Source organism: Miniopterus natalensis, chromosome 17 (assembly GCF_054644295.1).
Source record: "Miniopterus natalensis isolate mMinNat1 chromosome 17, mMinNat1.hap1, whole genome shotgun sequence".
NCBI lineage: Eukaryota > Metazoa > Chordata > Mammalia > Chiroptera > Miniopteridae > Miniopterus > Miniopterus natalensis.
The window spans coordinates 14901058-14921051 of NC_142097.1; the positions used below are offsets into that span (position 1 = coordinate 14901058).

Genomic DNA, 19994 nt, shown 5'->3' on the forward strand with positions numbered 1-19994 from the left:
TTCCATTTTCTTAGAGCATTTATTTTTAAAAACTGAGCGTTGTTACTCCGCCGGGGTGGGTCAGACAGTGGTTGAGCATCAACCCAGGAACCAAGAGGTCACTGGTCTGATTCCCAGGTTGTGGGCTTGATCCCCAGTAGGAGGCATGCAGGAGGCAGCTGATTGATGATGTTTCTCATGGATGTTTCTCTCTCTATCCCTCTTCCTTCCTCTCTCTCTAAAAATCAATAAAAACATATATATTTTTAAAAAACTTAATGTTGTAATTCCCTTCTCTGTCCTGTGAGATGTACATGTCACTGGACAGGAACTGGGCCCAAGTCTGCCTCGGGCCAGCAGTAGGGTGTCGGTTTTTTACTCCGTGAAGGAAAGATTTCACAACAGGAGTCTAGGTAATTTTAAGTGTTTTATTAAAGCTGGGGACAGTGAAAGTTTAGGAGAAAATAAGTTCACGCCCGCTCGGGAGAGAGTCTGGTGCTGGTGTTCTTTGTCTTGAGGGCTTTATTTCTCTTTAGCAGATGGTAACCCTAGGGGAGATCTCAGGGGAGGGTTTCAGCAGAATATTCATCAGCTTTCTAGGTGTGTGTTTTTCATATGTGGATGTGCCAAAATGAGCGCATAGAGGGACCAGGGTCATTTTCTGGTCAGTTTTACCTCTATCTTGGATTTGTTTGACTCTAATTGGGTTTTTTGTTATTTATACCCGACTTCATCTGTCCTTGGGGTGGGCTGGCACTAATGGCACTAACTGACTCTTTGTTGTCTATCTCCCTGACCATGGTGATTTAAGCTATTTACTCTCTGGTTAGGAAGAAGTGTAAACTATATGCTCTCAAGTGTCCTTGGTGAGGGAAGGTAAGATCTTACAATTTACTAGCTGATTATAAATTGCTTAACGTATTTGCCCCTATTTGTCTAACCACTTGCCTCAGTTTCCCTTTTCCCAATTGTCAAAAAAATTCTCCTAACATCTAACTATCCTGCCTCCATGTATCTTCCAGAACCCAGGAGCATCTTTCTGAAGGACCTGGGAACCAATCCTTTAAAGCATAATTGTCAGGAAGGACAGTGCCCCTGTGTCCCAATCACTGCAGGAGGGTAGGAGCCTACCTGGGTAAGTGCCAGTCACCATAGATGGCTTAATCACCTTGACATTGACCACTTACACACTTTTTGTAATTTTTCACTTTCTTGACAATGCTGGAGCCCCCACTTGCTTCCCTTCCCTGCTCCCTCTCTCTCTTTAAAAGGCCAAGTCACCTCTACATCGATCAGAATCAAGCTCAGTTCTATACTAAAGAAGCCTCTTGGCCCCGGCTGGGTAGCTCAGTTGGTTAGAGCGTCGTCCCAATACACCAAGGTTGTGGGTGCGCTCCTCCGTCAGGGCACATATAAGAAGCAACCGAAGAATGGTAAATGAATGGAACAGCAAATCGGTCTCCCCACCCCTCTTCTCTCTCTCTCAAATCATTAAAAAAAAAAAAAGTCTTCCTACTGCAGTAGTACTGAATAAAATCTGGCTTTCCCACCATCAACTAGTGACCTTCTTTGTTTTTCTTTAACACTTTCCAGGAATGTTCCTGGTGAGAGGGAACCTTGGCGTTGCCACCTCAGAACCAACAGGCCTCTGGGACTCGAAGTTAAACAGCAGCACCCAGAGGCACGCAGGAGGGCAGCTGCTCAGCTGTCACCCGACGAGGCCTGGACGGAGGAGTTTCTCTCTCAGAGGCAGGGAGACCGCAGCATAAATCAGCAAGAACTAATCCGGGAAGAAACTTAGATCTTGGAGTTCTGGGAATAGCCTGGAGGTGTAGACACAATCAATTAGCATTGTAAAGGAAACTAAAGCCCAAAGAGAGGCCCCAGCTTCCCCATCGGTAGAGCACTTAATTACAGATGGTGTGGGAAAGGGGCTATGCCAACAGGATCTTAAATGGGTAGGTCCAGCTTCCTGGGACATGCAGTGTGAAGAGACCCGCAAAGGTGGCCCAACATGAATAAGAGATCATTACACTCAGGGGGCACACGGGCCCTCTGTGTCCCTCTCTGTGCATTATCTCATAGGTACCATTATGGTCCCCATGTCACAGGTAAGGGAACCAGGGGTTGGAACAGCCAAGCTTACTTACCCAGGCTGTGGGGGTCCTGAAGGAGGCCAAGGGCCTGGTGGGGACTGTTTGTTCAGGGCTGCCCATTGAATGACAGGTGTCATTTCAATGCTCCCAGAGTTACAGGAAGGGATATAATCCAGGAATACCTAGGCACCTAACCTGGACCTGGCTGAAATAGTCACTGGGTCACTGTGTTGTCAGGGCAGAGTCCGGAGGAAACTTCCTGTGCTGGGAGCTAGAGCGGGGCCCTCACAAGGTGTCACTCTCATTGGCTTTTGCAAATTGTATGTTATGTTCTGAAACCCGTGTTTTCAAGGAACAGATGTCATCCTTCGAGGTCAGCCAGGAGTTGAGAATGTCTCATCACAGATATTGCTCCCAGGCTATTTTGCTTGTTGGTCTGAAGTTCAAGGCAAAGCAGAACAAAACAGAACACAACCCTATACATGCACCAGGAACTATGCTAAATGTTTTTCAAATAATAACTCATATAATCCTCTCAACAACCCTACAATGGAAGTGCCCATTATCATGACTGTTTAAAAGATGAGAAAGCTAAGGCACAGAAAGATTAAGTAATTGCCCAAGGTCACACAGCAAATAAGTAGCAGGGCTAGAAGTCAAACCCAAGCAGTCTAGTTCCAGAGCCCATGCAAGTATGGGGAAGGAAGAAACTTTCCTCTACCTCCAGGTTCTTCTGCCTGGTCTAACAATCAGATAGACATGAGACAGGTTAACAAGAGCAAATGACCAAATTTAAGACACACATGTATGGGAACCCCACATACATGAGAGAGTCAGAGACCCCACATGCATGTTCCCTTTCTGTTCAAAGACAGAAAGGGAACATGGGTTTGTAAGACCTTCTGAGTGAGCTAGGACAAGGTAAGGTGTCCTGGAGGCTTCAAAGGGTCATTGCAGGATGAGGAGAGCTGATGCTTAGTAAGTACAACTTTGCCCTGCAGCAGAGGGAAGTCAAAAGAAGCTCTCTCTGATAATCTGTTACTATGGGCAAGGTCTCTAATTCAAGTTCTCCTAGGTGGTTAAGGGAGGGAAAGAAGTTTTTCTAGAGCCCAGGGCTAGAGTCACCTTTAGTTCAAACACTCCACATACCACAGAGGCCACCTTGGGGTGTGAACTCAGCCAAGAATTGACAAGGCTCATCACTGATATGCTCCCAGGCCATTTTTTCTGTTGGGCTGAAGTTCAAAGCAAAGCAAAGCAGAACAAAACAAAACAAAACACAGCACTATATGTGTGCTAGGAACTATGCTAAATGTTTTTCAAATAACTCACTTAATCTTCTCAGCAACCCTAAGATGTAGGTGCTCCTTATCATGACTGTTTAAAAGATGAGAAAGCTGAGGCACAGAAAGGTTAAGTAACTGCCCGAGGTCACACAGCGAATAAGTAGCAGGACCAGGAGTTAAACTCAAGCAGTCTGGTTCCAGAGCCCACACAAGTATGGGGAAGGAAGAAATTTCCCTCTGCCTCCAGGTTTTTTTGGCTGGAACTTACCCTCAGAAGTGAACCCCCACACAAGTAACCAGGAGACGACACAGCCTGCCAGAGTGGGGTGGGTGGGCAGCTGGGTGGCTTCCCACCTGGGTCCCCACTGGGCTTCCTCACCTGTAGGCCTTCGGCCAGACGAAGGAGTTCTCCAAGCCCCTGGCATCTTCACCGAGTTTCTCCCTCTGGAGCCGCAGCTCCTACATGATCCGGGCCCATGTCTGAAAGATTTTTTATCCAATGCTGAAAATGGGGGATAAGGGGATGAGTCCTTCAGCCAGTGGCACACCACTGGGCCCTCCCACTCTTTTCTGTGCCGTATTTGTCTGCTCTGGTGGCCAAACACACTAGGAAATCACCTGAGGAGCCCACTATCAGGTGGAGAATAGGAACCGAAGAAGTAAAACTGTGGCCTGGGGGGACCTGCGGGGGGGGGGGGGGGAGGAAAAAGAACCTCTAAGTTTGCTCAGACTGCCACAGGTCCCACAGGCTGATGGCTTGAACAGAAGTTTATTTATCATAATTCTGAAGACCAGAGTCCCAGATCAATGTGCCAGCAGGGGTGGTTTCTTTTGAGGCTTATCTCCTTGGCTTGTAGACAGCCGCCTTCTCACTGTGTCCTCACGTGGTCGTCTCTCTGTGCTTGTCTGTGGCCCTGTCTCTTCTTATAAGGACACCAGTCGCATTGGATTAGGGCCCGCACTAATATCCTCATTTTAACTTACTACCTCTTTACAGATCCATCTCTAAATACAGTCACAACGGAGGTGCTGGGGGTTAGGGCTTCAACATGTGGATTTGAGAGGGACACAATTCAGTCTACAGCAGGATCCTGAGGAAATGTACAAGCTGGAGTTAATGTGAGGCTTTGAACTGCTAGAAAATATTTTAGACATACCAAAAGGTATAAAGACTGATATAAAACATATGATGCACCCACTGCCCCACTGCTCAGTCTAAGAAATGTCCAAAACAGTGGGAGCCCCTTGTGTAAGCTTTGCAGGCATGATCTCCTCCCAACCTCCAGAATTTAGCATTTCTCAGTTTACTGCATGCCCATGCATCCTCAAATATATATAATGCTTTGTGTGTGTGTGTGCTTTAAACTTTATGTGAATGGGAACATTCTCTGTGCTTTTTTTTATTGAGAAGAAATTCTCATAACATGCAATTAACCATTTTAAAGTGTATGATTCAGTGGCATTTAGTGTGTTCACAATGTTGTGCAACCACCATCTCTTCTTAGTTTCAAAATATTTTCATCCCTCTGTAAGAAAACCTCCTATCCATGAAGAAACCCCTCCCCACTGCCCCTCCTCCCACCCCCTGGCAGCCACAATCCTGTTACTTACCTTTTTGCTCAGCCTTTGAGAGAGACATCCATGTGGTCACATTTGACCATAGTTTTTTTTTTATTATTCCCATATAATATTTCATCATAAGACTAAATTACAAAAATTTTTTAATTCTTATTTTAGATGATGATTTCTAGAACTTCTAAATATTCATTTTAAAAAAAATCAAATCAGTATTATATGCATGTAGTAACAAAGTCAGCCATCAGAAGAGAAGACAGAATGAAAACTAGGTGTCTTTCCCTCCTTCCAAAGAGACACCCATGTTACCTGTTTCTCAGGCACCCTTTTAGCACCATGCAGGCATCTGCATATATATGCGTATATGGCATATGCTTTTTTACACTTGTTACTTAATAGGTATTTATTGAGTGCTTGCTGGATGCCAAGCACTGCTTTAGGTGTTGAAGGAACAGCAGTAAACAAAACAAAGTTTCCAGATAAAACATAAACCAACAGCTAGATAGACGTGTAAGTCAAGTGGTGATAATAAAGGACAGTAAGGGGCATGGGAGGGGTAGTCAGGGAAGGCTTCTTGGGTAAGATGACATTTGAATTGTAGGGGAGGAAAAATATTTTTCCTTCTACCCTCCTGGGTTCAGTGGCTAGGAGCCTGTGAATCAAACTAATAGAAAACAGACTAACAAGAGAAAAAAAGTTTAATTACATACACACCAGTGTTCACACACACACATAAAAATGTTTCTCAATTTTTTGGCCGATGGAAACAACCTAAGTGTCAATTGGATACACACACATGAATATTACTCATCCACAAACAAGATGAAATACTGCCATTTGCAACAACATAGATGGATCTTGAGAGTATTATGCTAAGTGAAATAAGTCAGATGAAAAGTACAAGAATGGTATGGTTTCACCTATATTCAGGATATGAAGCAGAAGGTAACAAACAAAACAAACGCACAGACAATAGAATGGTGGTTTCTAGAGGGGAAAGGGGGGGGAGATGAAGCGGGTAAAGGGGGTCAAATATACGGTAACAGAAGGAGCCGAGACTTCAGGTGGGGGGCACACAATAGAGCACACAGACTTAGAATTATAGTCTTGAACACCTGAAAATTACATAATGTTATTAACCAATATATTCAATTTTGTTTAAGTTAAAACAACAACAAAAAACGAGGCCAGATGATGAGGCTTATATACCATCTCAGGCTAAACAAAGCTGGGCAGTGAGGCGAGTGACAGGAAGGTGACCAGGAGAAGTATGGTAAACGAGGGTTGTCTAATAAAGTTTGTTATGCAGACTGAAGTCAGGACTTTCTCTGAGTTCAGAGCTCTTCTCTTGCAGGTATGAGAGAGGGGACATCTCCACAAATGGAAATTTCCTCTATAAATGTAAATTTCTTTCCCAAGAGGAGAAATATGTGCCCTGTTTCTAGAGTTTTTCCTGTGTCTGCTCATTCCTAACGGCCTTCAGCACGAGATAATCCATATGCCAAAGAGGCATATTTGGGGGCGGCATATGCTGATACTTTCCAAATGAAGGCAGGACATCTTGAACAAGAGTGCTTCGTGGGGGAGGGAGCAGCAGGTGCAATGACCTGAGCTGAGCTGCCCTGAGCTGCACTCCAGCTGGCATGTTGGAGAAACAAGGAAGGAGGTCAGTGGGGCAGGAGGGCAGTGGGGGGGGGGGGGGCGGGAGGTGTTAGCAAACCATTCACGCTGCTCTGCACTCTCCTCTTGGCCTTGGTCCAGGAGCAGCCTAAACCAGGCTGCCTCATTCCGTTTAGAAGCTCTTGGGTAGTCCGCTGTACGGACACAGTGCAATTTATTGAACCGGTTGTAGGGTTTTTCTTTTCTTTTTTTCCTAAAGTACCATGAGGTCTGATGTGAAAATCAGGAATTGGTTGGAGTAGGTTTTAAAGGGAGAAAAAAAAGAACAGCAGGCCTGTTCTTAACAGTTGCAAAACCTGGGGCAAGAGTAGAAATGGAGGCCCACGTACCATATGCCTAAGTAGTAAAAGTTATAAATTAAATTGACATACTGTTAGATAAAATATGTACTCTCTTCCTACCTTGACAGATAGGCCTTCATAACAGTCTGGAAGGCCAGACCTGAATTCTGAATTCCAGGCTCTTTGGGGTTCTGTTCCCAGCCCACGGCCTGTGTCTTCTTCTCCCTCCCAGCTCTGTTCTGCACTGAGGCCTTGCAATGCACAGGCCTGGACGCCTCGGCCAGCCTGTTGAGTTTCCATCTATGCTGCCCTTGGCCTAGGGCTGCTCAGGAGGACAGTCTCAGGAAAGAGGCCAGATAGGCCCACCTAGCAGGCTGGGGACATCTGAGCAAAAAATTCCAAGGTGCCAGGTACTCAGACAGTGGGCTGGAAGCGGGGAGGTGGGAGATAGGTGCTGTGTGGGCAGGACCCCTTGGTTCCACAGACTTCCTGTCCCTTGGAGAGGGGTGTGGCTGGGGGGAGAGTCAGAGCAGGTTTCTGTGATGCACAAGGTCCAGAGCAGGGTCCCCACTTGCCCAAGTCTAAGGCTGATGCTGCTGAGGAGGGAGGAGTGGACACCGCCCGTCTGCCTCGGGGAAGAAGCTGACAGCATGGAGAAAGCGGGGACAGAGGAGGGCGCTGGAAGCAGCAGTCCAGCCAGCACAGACCCGGGATGCGCAGGCACCAGGACGAAACAAAGCTGCAAGCTCTACCCAAGCTGCGCCCGAATCAGCACTGGTCGGAAGGGAAAACTCGATCCTTCTAGAGAAGGGAACCTCGGCTTTTACCTGCTCATAACAACATCCAATTAGACCACAAGGAGAAAGTTCAAACAGGGAAGCTGCAACAGTAATGAAGGTACTATGATCTCTCCTGTTGGCCAATGAACATCATTGTAAAGTGGACTGCTCCCCTGGCAAGATTTGTAGAACTGGGGATATGGATTCCATGCCCAGCTTGGTGGCTAATAAGCATTAAGAGGTTGAGCAAGTCACCTTGCATCTGTCTGTTTCTTCATCTGTCAAACAGGGATATTCTTGCCCAATCTCCTTCTACTTGCAAGAGATTTTATTCCTTTGCTGGATATGAATTTTCTCTTTCAAAGCTGCCTGGCTAGCCCAACATAACCTCGTTGCAAGCGTCATTAAAATCAGGAAGAGAAATGGTCAAGCTACCTCCTGCCAGATGAGTATCCAGGCGAAGAGGACCTGAGAGGGAAGACGGGCCAGCCTTTTTTGGAAAAGGGGAGCAGGGGCAGCTAGCACCTGTCTGTAAGCACCAGGGTGAGTAGGGCAGGGCATCTGCAAAGCAAACCCTAGACATGTCCACTAGCAGGGGGTCATTTGCACAGAAGACTTGTGTAATTTACTTTTCGTTTAGCTCCTGGGACAAAAGCAGACAAGCAAGGGACAGATTCCAAGCACTCGTTGTATATAGATTGTGCTGGATGCATTATATTGGAGGCAGTGAAAACAGCACCAGGTGTTGGACCAGAGGGGTCAGACCAGACCTGGGTTCAGCAACCTCAGTACTTGAGTTCTGGCTAGGAAAGAATTCAGAGCCAAGACTCAAACTATAAGAGAGCATTTATTTAGAAAATCACAGAGGTGGAAGAAGTAATTCGTAGAAGAAATGGGCTTAGGAAACAAGTTATAGGGGCAAAAGAAGGGCCTTTGGAGCTTAGAAGTGAGGAAAATAAAGGTGACATGCCTGGGGGAAGGGGGAAAAGAGAAAGGGGAAAGGGGAAGGGGGAAGGGGGAAGGGGGTCAGCATCAGGACAGAGGGTCATTATTCAGTGCTGCTGGTCCTGAGGTTGCTTGTCTGGTTTTGCTGCTTTTCTGGGCCTGGAGCTGAAATACGACCCAGGGCTAGATGTTCTCTCTAGTGAAGAAAGGTCAGAGGGTCTAAACCACAAGACCAGCTCTATGCTAGGGGAGGAAAGGTCACCCTGGGGACGAGGTGCCACCCAACAATTGTCCGCTGCTAGGCATCGGGGGCTTTCCACCCTGGTGACCTTCTATACCTGGCCCATCGTCCTTGCTCTGCTCATGTCTGTCTAACTGCCCACCACAATTAGTGGATGGAGGACGGAGGACACACAGAACAGAGGGGTCCTTTACAGAGCAATGTGTCCACACATGCCTGTGTGTGCATCAGTACTAATGACTGCTATTATTGAGTATAGGAGTGACAAACTTTATAGATTTGATGGAACCCCCATCAAAATCCCTGCAGGCTATTTTGAAGAAATAGACAAGATTTTTTGAAAATGTACATGGAAAACCAAGACTGTAAAATAATCAAAACAAACTTCAAAATGAACAAAGTTGGAGAACTTACACTACCTTATAGCAAGACTTACTATAGCCCTGGCCAGTGTGGCTCAGTTGGTTGGAGCGTTGCGCTTCATGCACCGAAGAGTTTTGGGTTCAATTCCTGATTAGGGCACATACCCAGGTTGTGGGTTCAATCCCCGATTGGGGAAAGTACCAATCAATGTTTCTCTCACATCTGTGTTTTGGAACAAAGACCCTGCTACTCGTCGCTACCAGAGTCAAGTAAGCAGAGATGAGATTGAATCTTTGTGGTGCTTTTTGTACCCTGAAAAGACCTCTCTGACATCTCGTTTCAAGCCAGCCCTTATATAGGGTTAGGGGGTGGGGAAAAAACCTAGTGATTTCCCACTGTCTGCTTTCTATCATTGTCCTTGCAAAGATTAGCCCCAGAATGCTGTTTCCCTTCAGACAGGTCCCGTCCTTGACTTGCACTTAAAATGTATCTTCTTTTCTGAGTAATGGACCCATCTGGGCTTCGAGGCCACCTTATCTTTACAGCCCTATTCCTGCAGCATGTCCTCCAGTTCCCCAAGGTCTGTAAGAAAGATCTCTTTTCTATTGTTAGTGTAGTGAATAGCTATTAAACAACGGTAATTCTGTTTCTGTTATGTGCCCCTCTTCTATTAGGATTGGTGTAAGGAGAAACAGATAGCTCGAGGGAACAGAACGGAGTCCAGAAATATACTCACACACATACAGTTAATTGATTTTCTACAAAAGTAACAAGTAAGTTGATAGGGAAAAGGGTGCTTTCTCAATGAAAATTGCTGGAACAACTAGAAATCCATTTGGAAAAAAAAGAATCTTGACCCCTATCTGACTTAATTCACAAAATTAATTTGAGATGGATCATGGACCTAACCTAAAACCCCAGAACTATAAGGTTTCTTGAAGAAAACAGAAGACTGTCTTTGTGATGTAGGAGTAGGGACAGGTTTCCTTGGGCAGGATATAAAAGAAAAAACTGGTAAAAATGTCTTCATCTGAATTTAAAATTTCTGCTTGTCAAAAGACACCATTGCCCTGGACAGCGTGGCTCAGTGGTTAGAGTGTTGGCCCGTGGGCCAAAGGGTCTCGTGTTTGATTCCTGGTCAAGGGCATGTATCTGGGTTGTGGGTTGATCCCTGGCCGGTTGGGGCATGTGCAGGAGGCAACCAATCGATGTGTCTCTCTCACATCAATGTTTCTCTCCCCTCCCCTCTCTCTGAAAATCAATGGAAAAATATCTTCAGGTAAGGATTAAAAATAAATAAATAAATAAAAAGACAGCATTAAGAAAATTAATCCAAAAGCTGCAGACCTGGAAAAAAAACCTTTGCAGCCATATATCTGAGAAAGGATTTTATATCCAAGACATATAAAGAGCTCTTACAAATCAACAACAAAAATATAAACATTCCAATTACAAAATGGGAAAAGACTTCAACAGACACTTTACACAGTAAGATATTCAAATGGCCAGTAGATAGCTTTAAAAAGTGCTAATAACAATATTAGTCATCAGGGACATGGCACTTAAAACCACAGGGAAATTCAACTTCACATTAGAATGGCAAAAATCAAAGATTGATGTCCCAGTTATCTATTGTTGCACAACTAATTAGCACTAAAATTTAGAAACTTAAACAGTTACAACCATTTTATTATCCCTCACAATTTCTTTGAATTAGGAATTCAGGAAGGGCTTGGGTAGGACTGGCCTGGGGGTTCTCTCCTGCTGGGGGCTGGAGCAGCTGGGAGCCTCTCCCTTCACATAGCCTTAGGGTCTCTCCAGGTGGACTATTTTGGGCTTCCTTACTGCACAGTGTCCTCAGAGTACTCAGGCTTCTTACCAGGAGGCTCAGGTGTCCAGGAGAGTCTTCTAACAAAGTAGATGCTGTATTACCTTTTATGACCTAGCCTAAGAAGTCACAGTGTCACCTTTTGAAGGGGAGTGGAGTTAAGACTGTCTCTTGATGTGGAAACAGCAGGATTCTAGAAGAGCATGCGGAATGAGTTATGTTATTACAGCCATTTTTGGAATATGTAATCTGGGGTGAATAAACCTGGAAAGAAAAACCAGGCTTTGTAAGCCACACTAAAGTTCAATCTTGTTAATCCTCTAACCCAAGGATATTTTTTTTTCCATTGATTTTTTTTTTTTAGAGATAGTGGAAGGGAGGGAGGGGGAAGGAGTGAAACATCCATGAGTGTGAGAGAGAGAGAGAAAAAACATTGAGGTGAGAGAGACACAACAGCTGGTTGCTTTCCGCACAACCTGCAACCCAGGGACATGCCCTTGACCAGGAATCGAACCAGCGACCCTTCGACCCTTCCGTCTGCAGGCTGATGCTCAGCACTGCGCCACGCCAGCCAGGGCTAAAGTTCAACCTTAATATGAATTGTGATGGGGACCCATGGGAGGATTTTAAGCAAGAATAATGAAATTATCTTTTGTCTTTAAAAATTAATTCCAGCAGCTGCGTAGATAAAGAATTTGTGGGAGTAGAGACCGTTTAGGAGGGGTGACCGCTTGGGAGGCGTCCAGACCTTCAAGGGCCAGAGGCGCAGGGAGCCGCGCGGGGGGGGGGGGGGGGGCCCAGGCCGGGGGGCTGGCCGCCCAGCGGCTTTGTTCACTGAGAACAATGAAGTCAATTTACTTTGCACACGTTGGGCTTGAAAGGCCAGAGTCGACGTACGAGACTAGTACTGGGAAAATAAAAATTTAGAGGCGACCAAACAGCATTTTAAAGGACACAGGAGCGCAGGAGACGCGCGTCACCCCGACACTTACAATGTCTCGCCTCACACTCCCGTCCGCGTCGGCGGCCGCGCCGGGGTCTCGGCCCGAAGCACGCATGCGCACGCCTAGTCCACTGGCGGCGCCCGGGCGTCAGCTCCCTGACTGCGCACGCGCGCTGTGCGGCGGTCGCCACGGAGACGCGTGGTCCCGGCCCGGCTCTGGGCGCCCGGAGGCTCCGGCTCGGCGGCCGCGGGGTCTTGGGCTGCGCCGCGCGCGGGGGGCGGCCCCGCGGGACGGATGGACGGCCTCTATGGGGCCGGGGCGTCGAGGTACAGAGCAGACGAGGACGAGGAGGAGCCCGAGGGCGGCACTGCCGACCCAAAGGGGTCCAGGCTGCCGCCCATATCCAGCGGCGCCTCGGAGCCCGCCAAACGCAAGGCGAAGAGGAAGAAGAAGAAGAAGAAGACCGAGGGGTCGGGCAAGGGGGACGGTAAGGGGGGCAGCTAGCTCGGAAGCCTCAGCTCCTGTACCTGAGAGATGATTTTGCCCCGAGGTTATCCACCTGCGTCCCTCAGGGACCCCCCCCCCCATCTACCTGGGGACCAGTTCAGACCAGAAGCAGAAACTCGCCAGTCCCAAATGGAGGTTCCCCCCCCCATCTACCCGGGGACCAGTTCAGACCAGAAACAGCAACTCGCCAGTCCCAAATAGAGGTACCCCCCCCGCCCCCGCTCCCCACAAACACCGCCTACGGCTGCGCGGGGACACCCCGCCCCTGCTCATAAAGACCATCCCTGTCCACAGAGACCCCGCCCCAAAGAGCACAGAGACCCCAAATCCTGCATCGAGAATTCTTAACATCCATGGAGACCCTCTACCCCAAACAGAGACCCCCCCCCCCAGATACGCAGCATTATTCCCACAGAGCCTCCCAGCCCCACACAGCACCTCAACTTTGCAGACACCCTCTCAAGTTCCTAACCCCTCAGCCGAAAGACAATCCTGAACCTCCCTACCTTCCCCACGGAAATCTCAAGCCCTCCTAGAGTCTTCACAGGGACTCCCCAAGCCAAGGACACTGAGGCACTAGAGGCAGACACTCCTCACAGGCAGAAACACAGACTTCTGCCTTCTGCCCAGAGACGCCTTTGCCCCCTCATTCCTCAGGGGTGCCTGGCCTCTGGGTGTTATGTGGATACCCACTTAATGTGCATAAAGTAGTATCCTCCCTGCATGGACTGTCGTCCCGGGACCCCGTCCACCAAGGCCAGCCTTCAACTGCACACACACCATCACACCGTCATATCAGCCACTGCTGCACACTTTTATAATCCCAAATGCCCTCAACAACACCCCCTATGTCAATATAACCACCAAATAGAACTAAAGCACAGATACCCCGCCAGGCACACACACACACATACGCCTCCCAAGCAGTTCCTATACACATACAACTCTATGCATGCACTTCTCTCAAGGACACGTCAGACACACACACCAACACCTGCCACAGACCCACGGAGCCCCCACGTCTCATTGAACTCCTCTCAGAGAACTCCTTAATTTCTTGACAAAGGCACTGAGCACCCACTTTATGGAGATGGAATAACAGTGACATAGAATGCTGTCTCCAGTGTCACCTGTGTAGTCCCCCTCTAGGGCTTCGGCTGCCTGGGAGGTGGCTCTCACTGACCCTGGCACAGAAGCCCCGACCTCCAGTGTGGCTAGTCCTGGGTTCAAGTCCCTGGGCTCTGGTCCTTTGTGTGCAGAGCTGGGACCCCTGGCAAGCTGGAGGCAGAAGGAGTGACAGCCTTCCCCATGTCAACCTTGAAGTTTGGGGAAGGAAGGTTATAATTACTTCTTCAGGTGGAATTGTAATAAAAAGGCAAGTGATCAACTCTGGAGTTTAGGTCAAAAAGCCCTGTGTGTGTAGGCGAAAGCAAATTAGGAAATTTATTGTCTTTTTGGTTTAGCTTCTGACTAGAAATTACAGCGGCATGTACCTCATGCTGTCAGCAGGGGACACCAAATCGTTTTCGGGGAGTACAAAGGCACAGAAATGTCACAAGAGGATTAAAAGAATTTTTTTTTGTTTTTCTTTTTTTGGGGGCGGGGGTATTTTTCTCTCCCCCCAAAGAAAGACAAGCTGATGGGAGAACCACAGCTTACACTGCTTTATGTGTGTTATGTGATTCAGGAATGCTTATTAATGGACAAAAGAATCAGTACCAGCCACACAGCACGAGTATTTCCTGGCTTGGCTTAATATTTCTTTCCGCACTCAGATGCAGGAAGTTTTCCTGTTGCCCTCCATTTCTCCATCATAAAGAAGTCTAGACTGGGGGTAGAGTCATAGACTCCCAGAACTGCCAAGTGTCTCGGTGAGCATGCGGAGAGAAGTGGGGGGCAGCGTGGCACAGTGGAAAGAACAGGGCACTGGGAGTCAGGCCTGCATTCACATCCTGGCCCTGCCACCCGCTATGTGACTTTGGCAAGTTGCTAAGACTTTTGGAGTCTTCAGTTTCCTCACCTGAAAACAGGGCTGATAGCCTGTATCCAGAGGGCCTGGCTCATAGTACATGCTCAACAAATGGTTCCCCCCTCCCCAAAATGACTTGACCAACAGCATATGGAGTGGGTACGAGGCTGGTGGGCTTGGCCACCTGAGCCCTAGCTAAGGAGGGCCCTCCACTCCCCACCCCGTTATATCTTTGGTGAGTTTGGCATCTTTCCCGAGCAGGATGAGGGCAGGCATCACCACAAATGCTAACACTGCTCATCTGCTCGGCAGATAAACATCAGAGCCGAAGCCTGAAGAATCAGCAGCTGTCTTCATCTTTTCAGGAGGTCTTAAGTCCCAGCAAAGATCATGGCCCGAGGCAAGAACACAGGCAGGACAAAGAGCCAACCAAGCTCACCCCTTCTTTCTCCTGCTCTGGAAGTCTCCCCGACTTTGCCGAAATAGAAGAGAACCTTTCGAACCGGGTCAACGAGAGCCTGCGCTGGGATGGCATTCTCGCCGACCCCGAGGCAGAGAAAGAGCGGATTCGCATTTATAAGCTGAACCGGAGGAAGCGCTACCGGATCCTGGCCCTCAAGAGCATCCACTCTGACCCCTACGCCCAGGAGCCGCCTGAGGACCCGGCCTATCTCTCAGACAGTGACGGCAGCACCAACAGCGGGCAGCCCTCTTCAAAAGCCGACCGCCCTGACCACCGCTTTGAAGGGGACCTTACTCCAAAGGTCCCGCTCTGTGACTTAGCTGCCACTCTGCCCGAGTGAAGATCCTCCCACGATACCAGCAAGCGTATCGTTTAGCCTCACAGCAAATGTATGTGTTAGGAAAGAAGAAGGGGAGATCAGACCTACAGCCGAAGGCAGCAGCTGACGGGTGTGTCGATGAGGTCAACGTCTCCTGTCACCAGGGTGCCCCCAGTTGCCCAGGAAAGCCATGGTTCCTTAACAGAAGCAAGTTCATGAACACAGTTCTTTTCAGAATTTCCCTTTTCTCAAATAACCTGGCATCTCTTTGTTATTTAATTTCTCATCACAGTTAGATGTTTATACCTTGCCCTCCCCCCCGAAAAAAGAGAAAGTGTGTGGATTATATCCATTCTCAATCTTAAACCAAGTCCATGGGTAAAGCTCCACGCGCGGCAGACTTCTGCGGGCTCAAGAATGCTCCAAATATCTGGGAGACTTTTTCTTTTAATTAAATACACTCCCTGCCCTTATGTGGTCTTCAAAATAAGTGAGTTCCAGAACTTCATTCCTGGTTGGTTATTATGAGACATCTCAAAAGGAATATTGCTTCTCTTATAATCATGAAACTCTTCTAAGCCCCCAAATGGCATTTTAAGCAAAGTTTTAAAAGGCCCTACCATACTGCTTGTCCCCAGTTCATGCTTTTCAGCTGGGGCTTAATCCCACAGGGGAGCACTCCCAGGAGAAGCCGGCCTGCCTCCCAGGAGCTGAGGGCTGGGCCTGCGGGGTGCTCCTTTCCGGGGTTTCCAGCCTGCCGCAGCTGCGGGCCTAGGGGCCTACCTCAGTGGGGACGTCACCCTCAGACGCAGAGATGCAGAAGGAAGGGCCCAGACTTGGGGGTGGTCTCCGGGCTAGCATCAGCCACTGGTGTTCAACCGGTGCAGGGCCTGGGAGGGCAGGGTGGAGGTTTAAGACCAGGTCCCTGCCTTCCAAGGAGTTAAAGACATGCAGGATTCTAGAAGTTGAAAGTCAACGTAAGACACCACAGACCACGTACTTGAAGGTTAGCGGAAGTGGTTAGCTTGGTCCCTGCTAGCCCCCAGTAGTCCTCTTCTCGCCCTTCTCTGCAAGGTCAGTTATAGGGTTCTCATATTTTGGCGATTGTACCCTGGAAAATATAGTGAGGGGACTTTTGGAAGAGCCCTGTTCTCCTCCAGAAAGGAGGTTAGCAGCCATGCCTGGCAGGGTCCCCAAAGCAGACAGGAGTGGCTCTCCCTGTACTGAGGCCTGTCTGCTGTCCAGGTAGGAGTACCCGTGGAGTACCCTCATCAGGGGATGAGGAACGGGGGCTTTGGGGTGGCTCCATGGGGAGGAGGAGATGGAAAATGTGCCACAGGACCTCGCCCAATGTCCCAGGGCTCGAGGTAAAGGTAGCAGAGGGTGGAGCGGCTGAGCTGGCAACTCCTGTGTGCTCTGGGTCAACCTTCGTGGCTGGGGGAGTCTGAGGGCACACCAGCTTTAGGATGCCTTCCTTGGTCACTCTACACATTGTCTTCCATTGAGGGTGGCGGTGGGGTGGCCTGGGCTCCCCTTTCTGCCATGAGATATTCTGGGATAGTGGTTCAGTTTATGAGCTTTGACATCAGAGCTGAATTTATCTCTTTCCCCCATATGCTAGCTGTGTGACCTCAGGTCAATTGCTTAGCCTCTCTGAGTCTTAGTTACCACATATGGAAACAGGGATGCAAATATCTATCTCATTATTGTGAGAATCAAATGCAGTAATTACATAAGTCATATAGCGTAGTGCCTGGTCCCTAGTGGGAAGCATTCTATTATAAGAGTATCGAGCAATGATATTTTATTTATTATTTATTTATTTAATATATTTTTGCTTTCAGAGAGAGGAGGGGAGAGGGAGAGAGAGATAAAAACATCAATGATGAGAGTCATTGATTGCCTGCCTCCTGCACAGCCCCTGCTGGGGATCGAGCCCACAACCCGGGCATGTGCCCTTACTGGGAATCAAACCTCGATCTCCTGGATCCTAGGTCGATGCTCAACCGCTGAGCCACACCAGCCAGGCTCAAGCAATGACATTTTAGGTTGGGGTAGCCACATAGCCACTGGAGAGACTGTCCTGGGTGATGGTGTAGAGCTCACCTCATGGAAGGGCGAGCTTCACAAAGAAACGTGTCTTCAGTGGTTAGCCCATAGATATAATTCAAATAAACCACAAATTATAGGAGCCTGGAGCAAGAAAGAATGTAGGAGAAACGAGGCAAAGGTCTCAAAGTCCAGTGGTCTGGGGAGGGGGCTTTGGGCCAAACAAGAAAGTGCCTACTTGTGGCCTAGAACCAAGTGGGAGTCTTTACTTAAGGCATAAATAGAGGAAGGACGTGGGGTTAACACTCCCACAAGCACAGAACTGGCTCCAAGTCAGACCACCGCTGGGGTAGAAGTTGTATCTTTCTCACACCCAGGCTGTATCAGCGGACCTTCCCAATGGCAAAGAAGAGAAAGCCTGTGGAATCCTGGCTCACTGACAAAGGGGAGTGATTGACCTATAAAGCCAACAGTCCAGGGGTGGCTGTGGCCTCAGGCATGGCTGGATCCAGGAGGCCACATTGGGTCATCAAAGTTTGTCTCTTCCTCCATATCTTTCCTCTGCCTCCCCTGTATTAGCTTCATGTTCGGGCAGGTTCTGGCAGCAGGATTACAAAGATAGCCACCGACATTCCTGTAGTTCTTCGAAGTAAAGAGTCACTCCTGGGTCCCTACCTAGTGCCCATGGCAATCCCAGAGAATTGACAATCTCTGGCCTGGCACAGGTCATGCAGCCATCACTGGACTGGTCAGTGGCCAAGGCAATGGAGTATTTGTTGCACAGACCTAGAGTACGGAGGGGAAGTGGGGGAGATAGGGGCCACCTCACTGGACATAGGCACCCAACAGATTGTCGCAGAATCTATACGGAACCTACATAGGATGCAGAGCAAGTCCCTAAAGAGATGCCAAGTAGACAGATTTGTCCATTACCCTCCAGATGAATGATTCATTTTTTATTTTTAATCTTCATATTTCCCCCCCCCATTAATTTCAGAGAGAGTGGAAGGGAAGGGGGGAGAGACAGAGAAACATCGATCGGTTGCCTCCCGCACACATCCCGACTAGGACCAGCGATTGAACCTGCAACCCAGGTACATGCCCTTGAGAGGGACTCGAACCCGAGACCTTGCGGTGCACAGGATGATGCTCTAACCCATTTGGCACACATTTTCTCTCTCTCCCTCTGGCAGGGCTCTCGCTCTGGGGGGCCGTCTAAGGAAAGGCCCACATGGCAAGGAGTTGATGTCTCCCGCCACCAGCCAGTGAGGACTGAGGCCTGCCACCAGCCGAGTGAGCGAGCTAGGTAGGGAGCAGGTCTCCCCCAGGAAAGCCTGAGATGACCACAGCCCAGAGTGATACCTGGGCTGGTATCACCCAGGGGGACACATCCAGCTAAGCTACATCCAGAGTCCTGACCTACAGAAACTGTGAGATGATAATAAAGTTGTTTTAAGCCACTAAATTTTGGGGTAATTTTGTTAAACAACAACAGCTAACAGAGTTGGCCTCTTCCTTCACCGTCAGTTGTGCTGCCTTGTCCTTGATCCAAGGAGTGGAAAACCCAAAACTCAACCTGCTCATAAACCATGTGTTGCCCTGGCCGGGTAGCTCAGTTGGCTACAGTGTCATCCCAATAAGGCAAGGTTGCAGGTTCGATCCTCAGGGCACATACAAGAATCAACCATTGAGTTTATAATAAAGTGCATTACAACAAATTGATGTTTCTCTCCCTCTGTCTAAAATCAATTTTTTTTTTAAAAAAGGCCATCTGTTTTCTGGGCACCACAGATACCCATTGCCAGTGCCCAAAGGGGGTTGACATTCTCTTCAGAAGTGATGCTGTGTCCTACGGGGCTGAGGAGGCTGCTGGGTGAGTTAAGTGTTAGATAGGACTTAACGATTTCTACTTGTTGTGCTTCATACCCAGAGCCATCAAGAGCTATTAATATTTTGTGTTTTGTGTCCTGCTCCCTACCTTGTAATTATATTTTAGGTTGTCTTATAGTTTTTGTTGTCATCATTAATCCTTACCTGAGGATACTTTTTCCATCGGTTTTTAGACAGAATGGAAGGGAGGGAGAGAGGGAAGGAGGGGGGGAGAGAGAGAAACATCGATGTGAGAGAGACAAATCAATTGGTTGTCTCCCGCATGCGCCTGGACTGGAACCAGGGATTGAACCTGGAACCCAGGTATGTGCCCTTGAGCAGGGCTCCAACCCACAACCCTTCAGTGCACAGGCTGACACTCTAACCACTGAGCAGCACTGGCCAGGGCTTATAAGTTCTCCCTCATTTGTTCCTCAGTCGAGTTCCCTGAGCAGTGAGAATTATCTCCACTTTACAATTTAGGCTTAGAGAGAAGAGGTGACTTACTCAAGTCACACAACTTGTAAGAGATTCACTTTAAGGTCCCCAACTGTCCTTTTAGGAAATGTTTATCAAGCAACTGCTAAGTTTGGTAACTGTGTTCATTGATCAGGCTCCTCCCCTGCCCAAACATGGTTTTAGGCAGTTAACATACATGATTTCCTTTCATCTCCATGACACACTTTGAGGTAGGAGGGCGTTTTGATCCCATTTGCACATGAGTTAACAGGCATGGACTGGGTGACTTGCCCAGGGTCACACAGAAACTAAGGGCCATTAATTTCTATCCTGCGGTGCCTCCGACAGGCTCCCAAGGTAGG

At 48.3% G+C, this 19994-nt stretch overlaps 1 protein-coding gene and 1 long non-coding RNA gene across 2 annotated transcripts; one reads left to right on the forward strand and one right to left on the reverse strand.

Moving 5' to 3' along the window:
* Positions 1-1480: 1480 nt before the first annotated feature.
* LOC107528822 (uncharacterized) lies at positions 1481-12089 on the reverse strand. The gene is made up of 4 exons (XR_015715854.1): positions 12046-12089; positions 4349-4452; positions 3741-3863; positions 1481-1802 (listed from the first exon to the last, which is right to left on the reverse strand). It is a non-coding gene; the product is annotated as an uncharacterized LOC107528822 (long non-coding RNA).
* A 196-nt stretch (positions 12090-12285) lies between these two features.
* Positions 12286-15439, forward strand: LIAT1 (ligand of ATE1). Its single transcript, XM_016201907.2, has 2 exons — positions 12286-12484; positions 14786-15439. The coding sequence occupies exons 1-2, from the start codon at positions 12292-12294 to the stop codon at positions 15274-15276; spliced, it is 684 nt and encodes a 227-aa protein (XP_016057393.2). The 5' UTR covers positions 12286-12291; the 3' UTR covers positions 15277-15439.
* The last annotated feature ends 4555 nt before the right edge of the window (positions 15440-19994 follow it).

Bases quoted from the DNA above. Each gene is read 5' to 3' on its own strand.
- LIAT1 (XM_016201907.2), top strand. From the start codon at position 12,292: ATGGACGGCCTCTATGGGGCCGGGGCGTCGAGGTACAGAGCAGACGAG. The intron at 12,485-14,785 runs GTAAGGGGGGCA...TCTGCTCGGCAG, and splicing joins GGGGTCGGGCAAGGGGGACG to ATAAACATCAGAGCCGAAGC.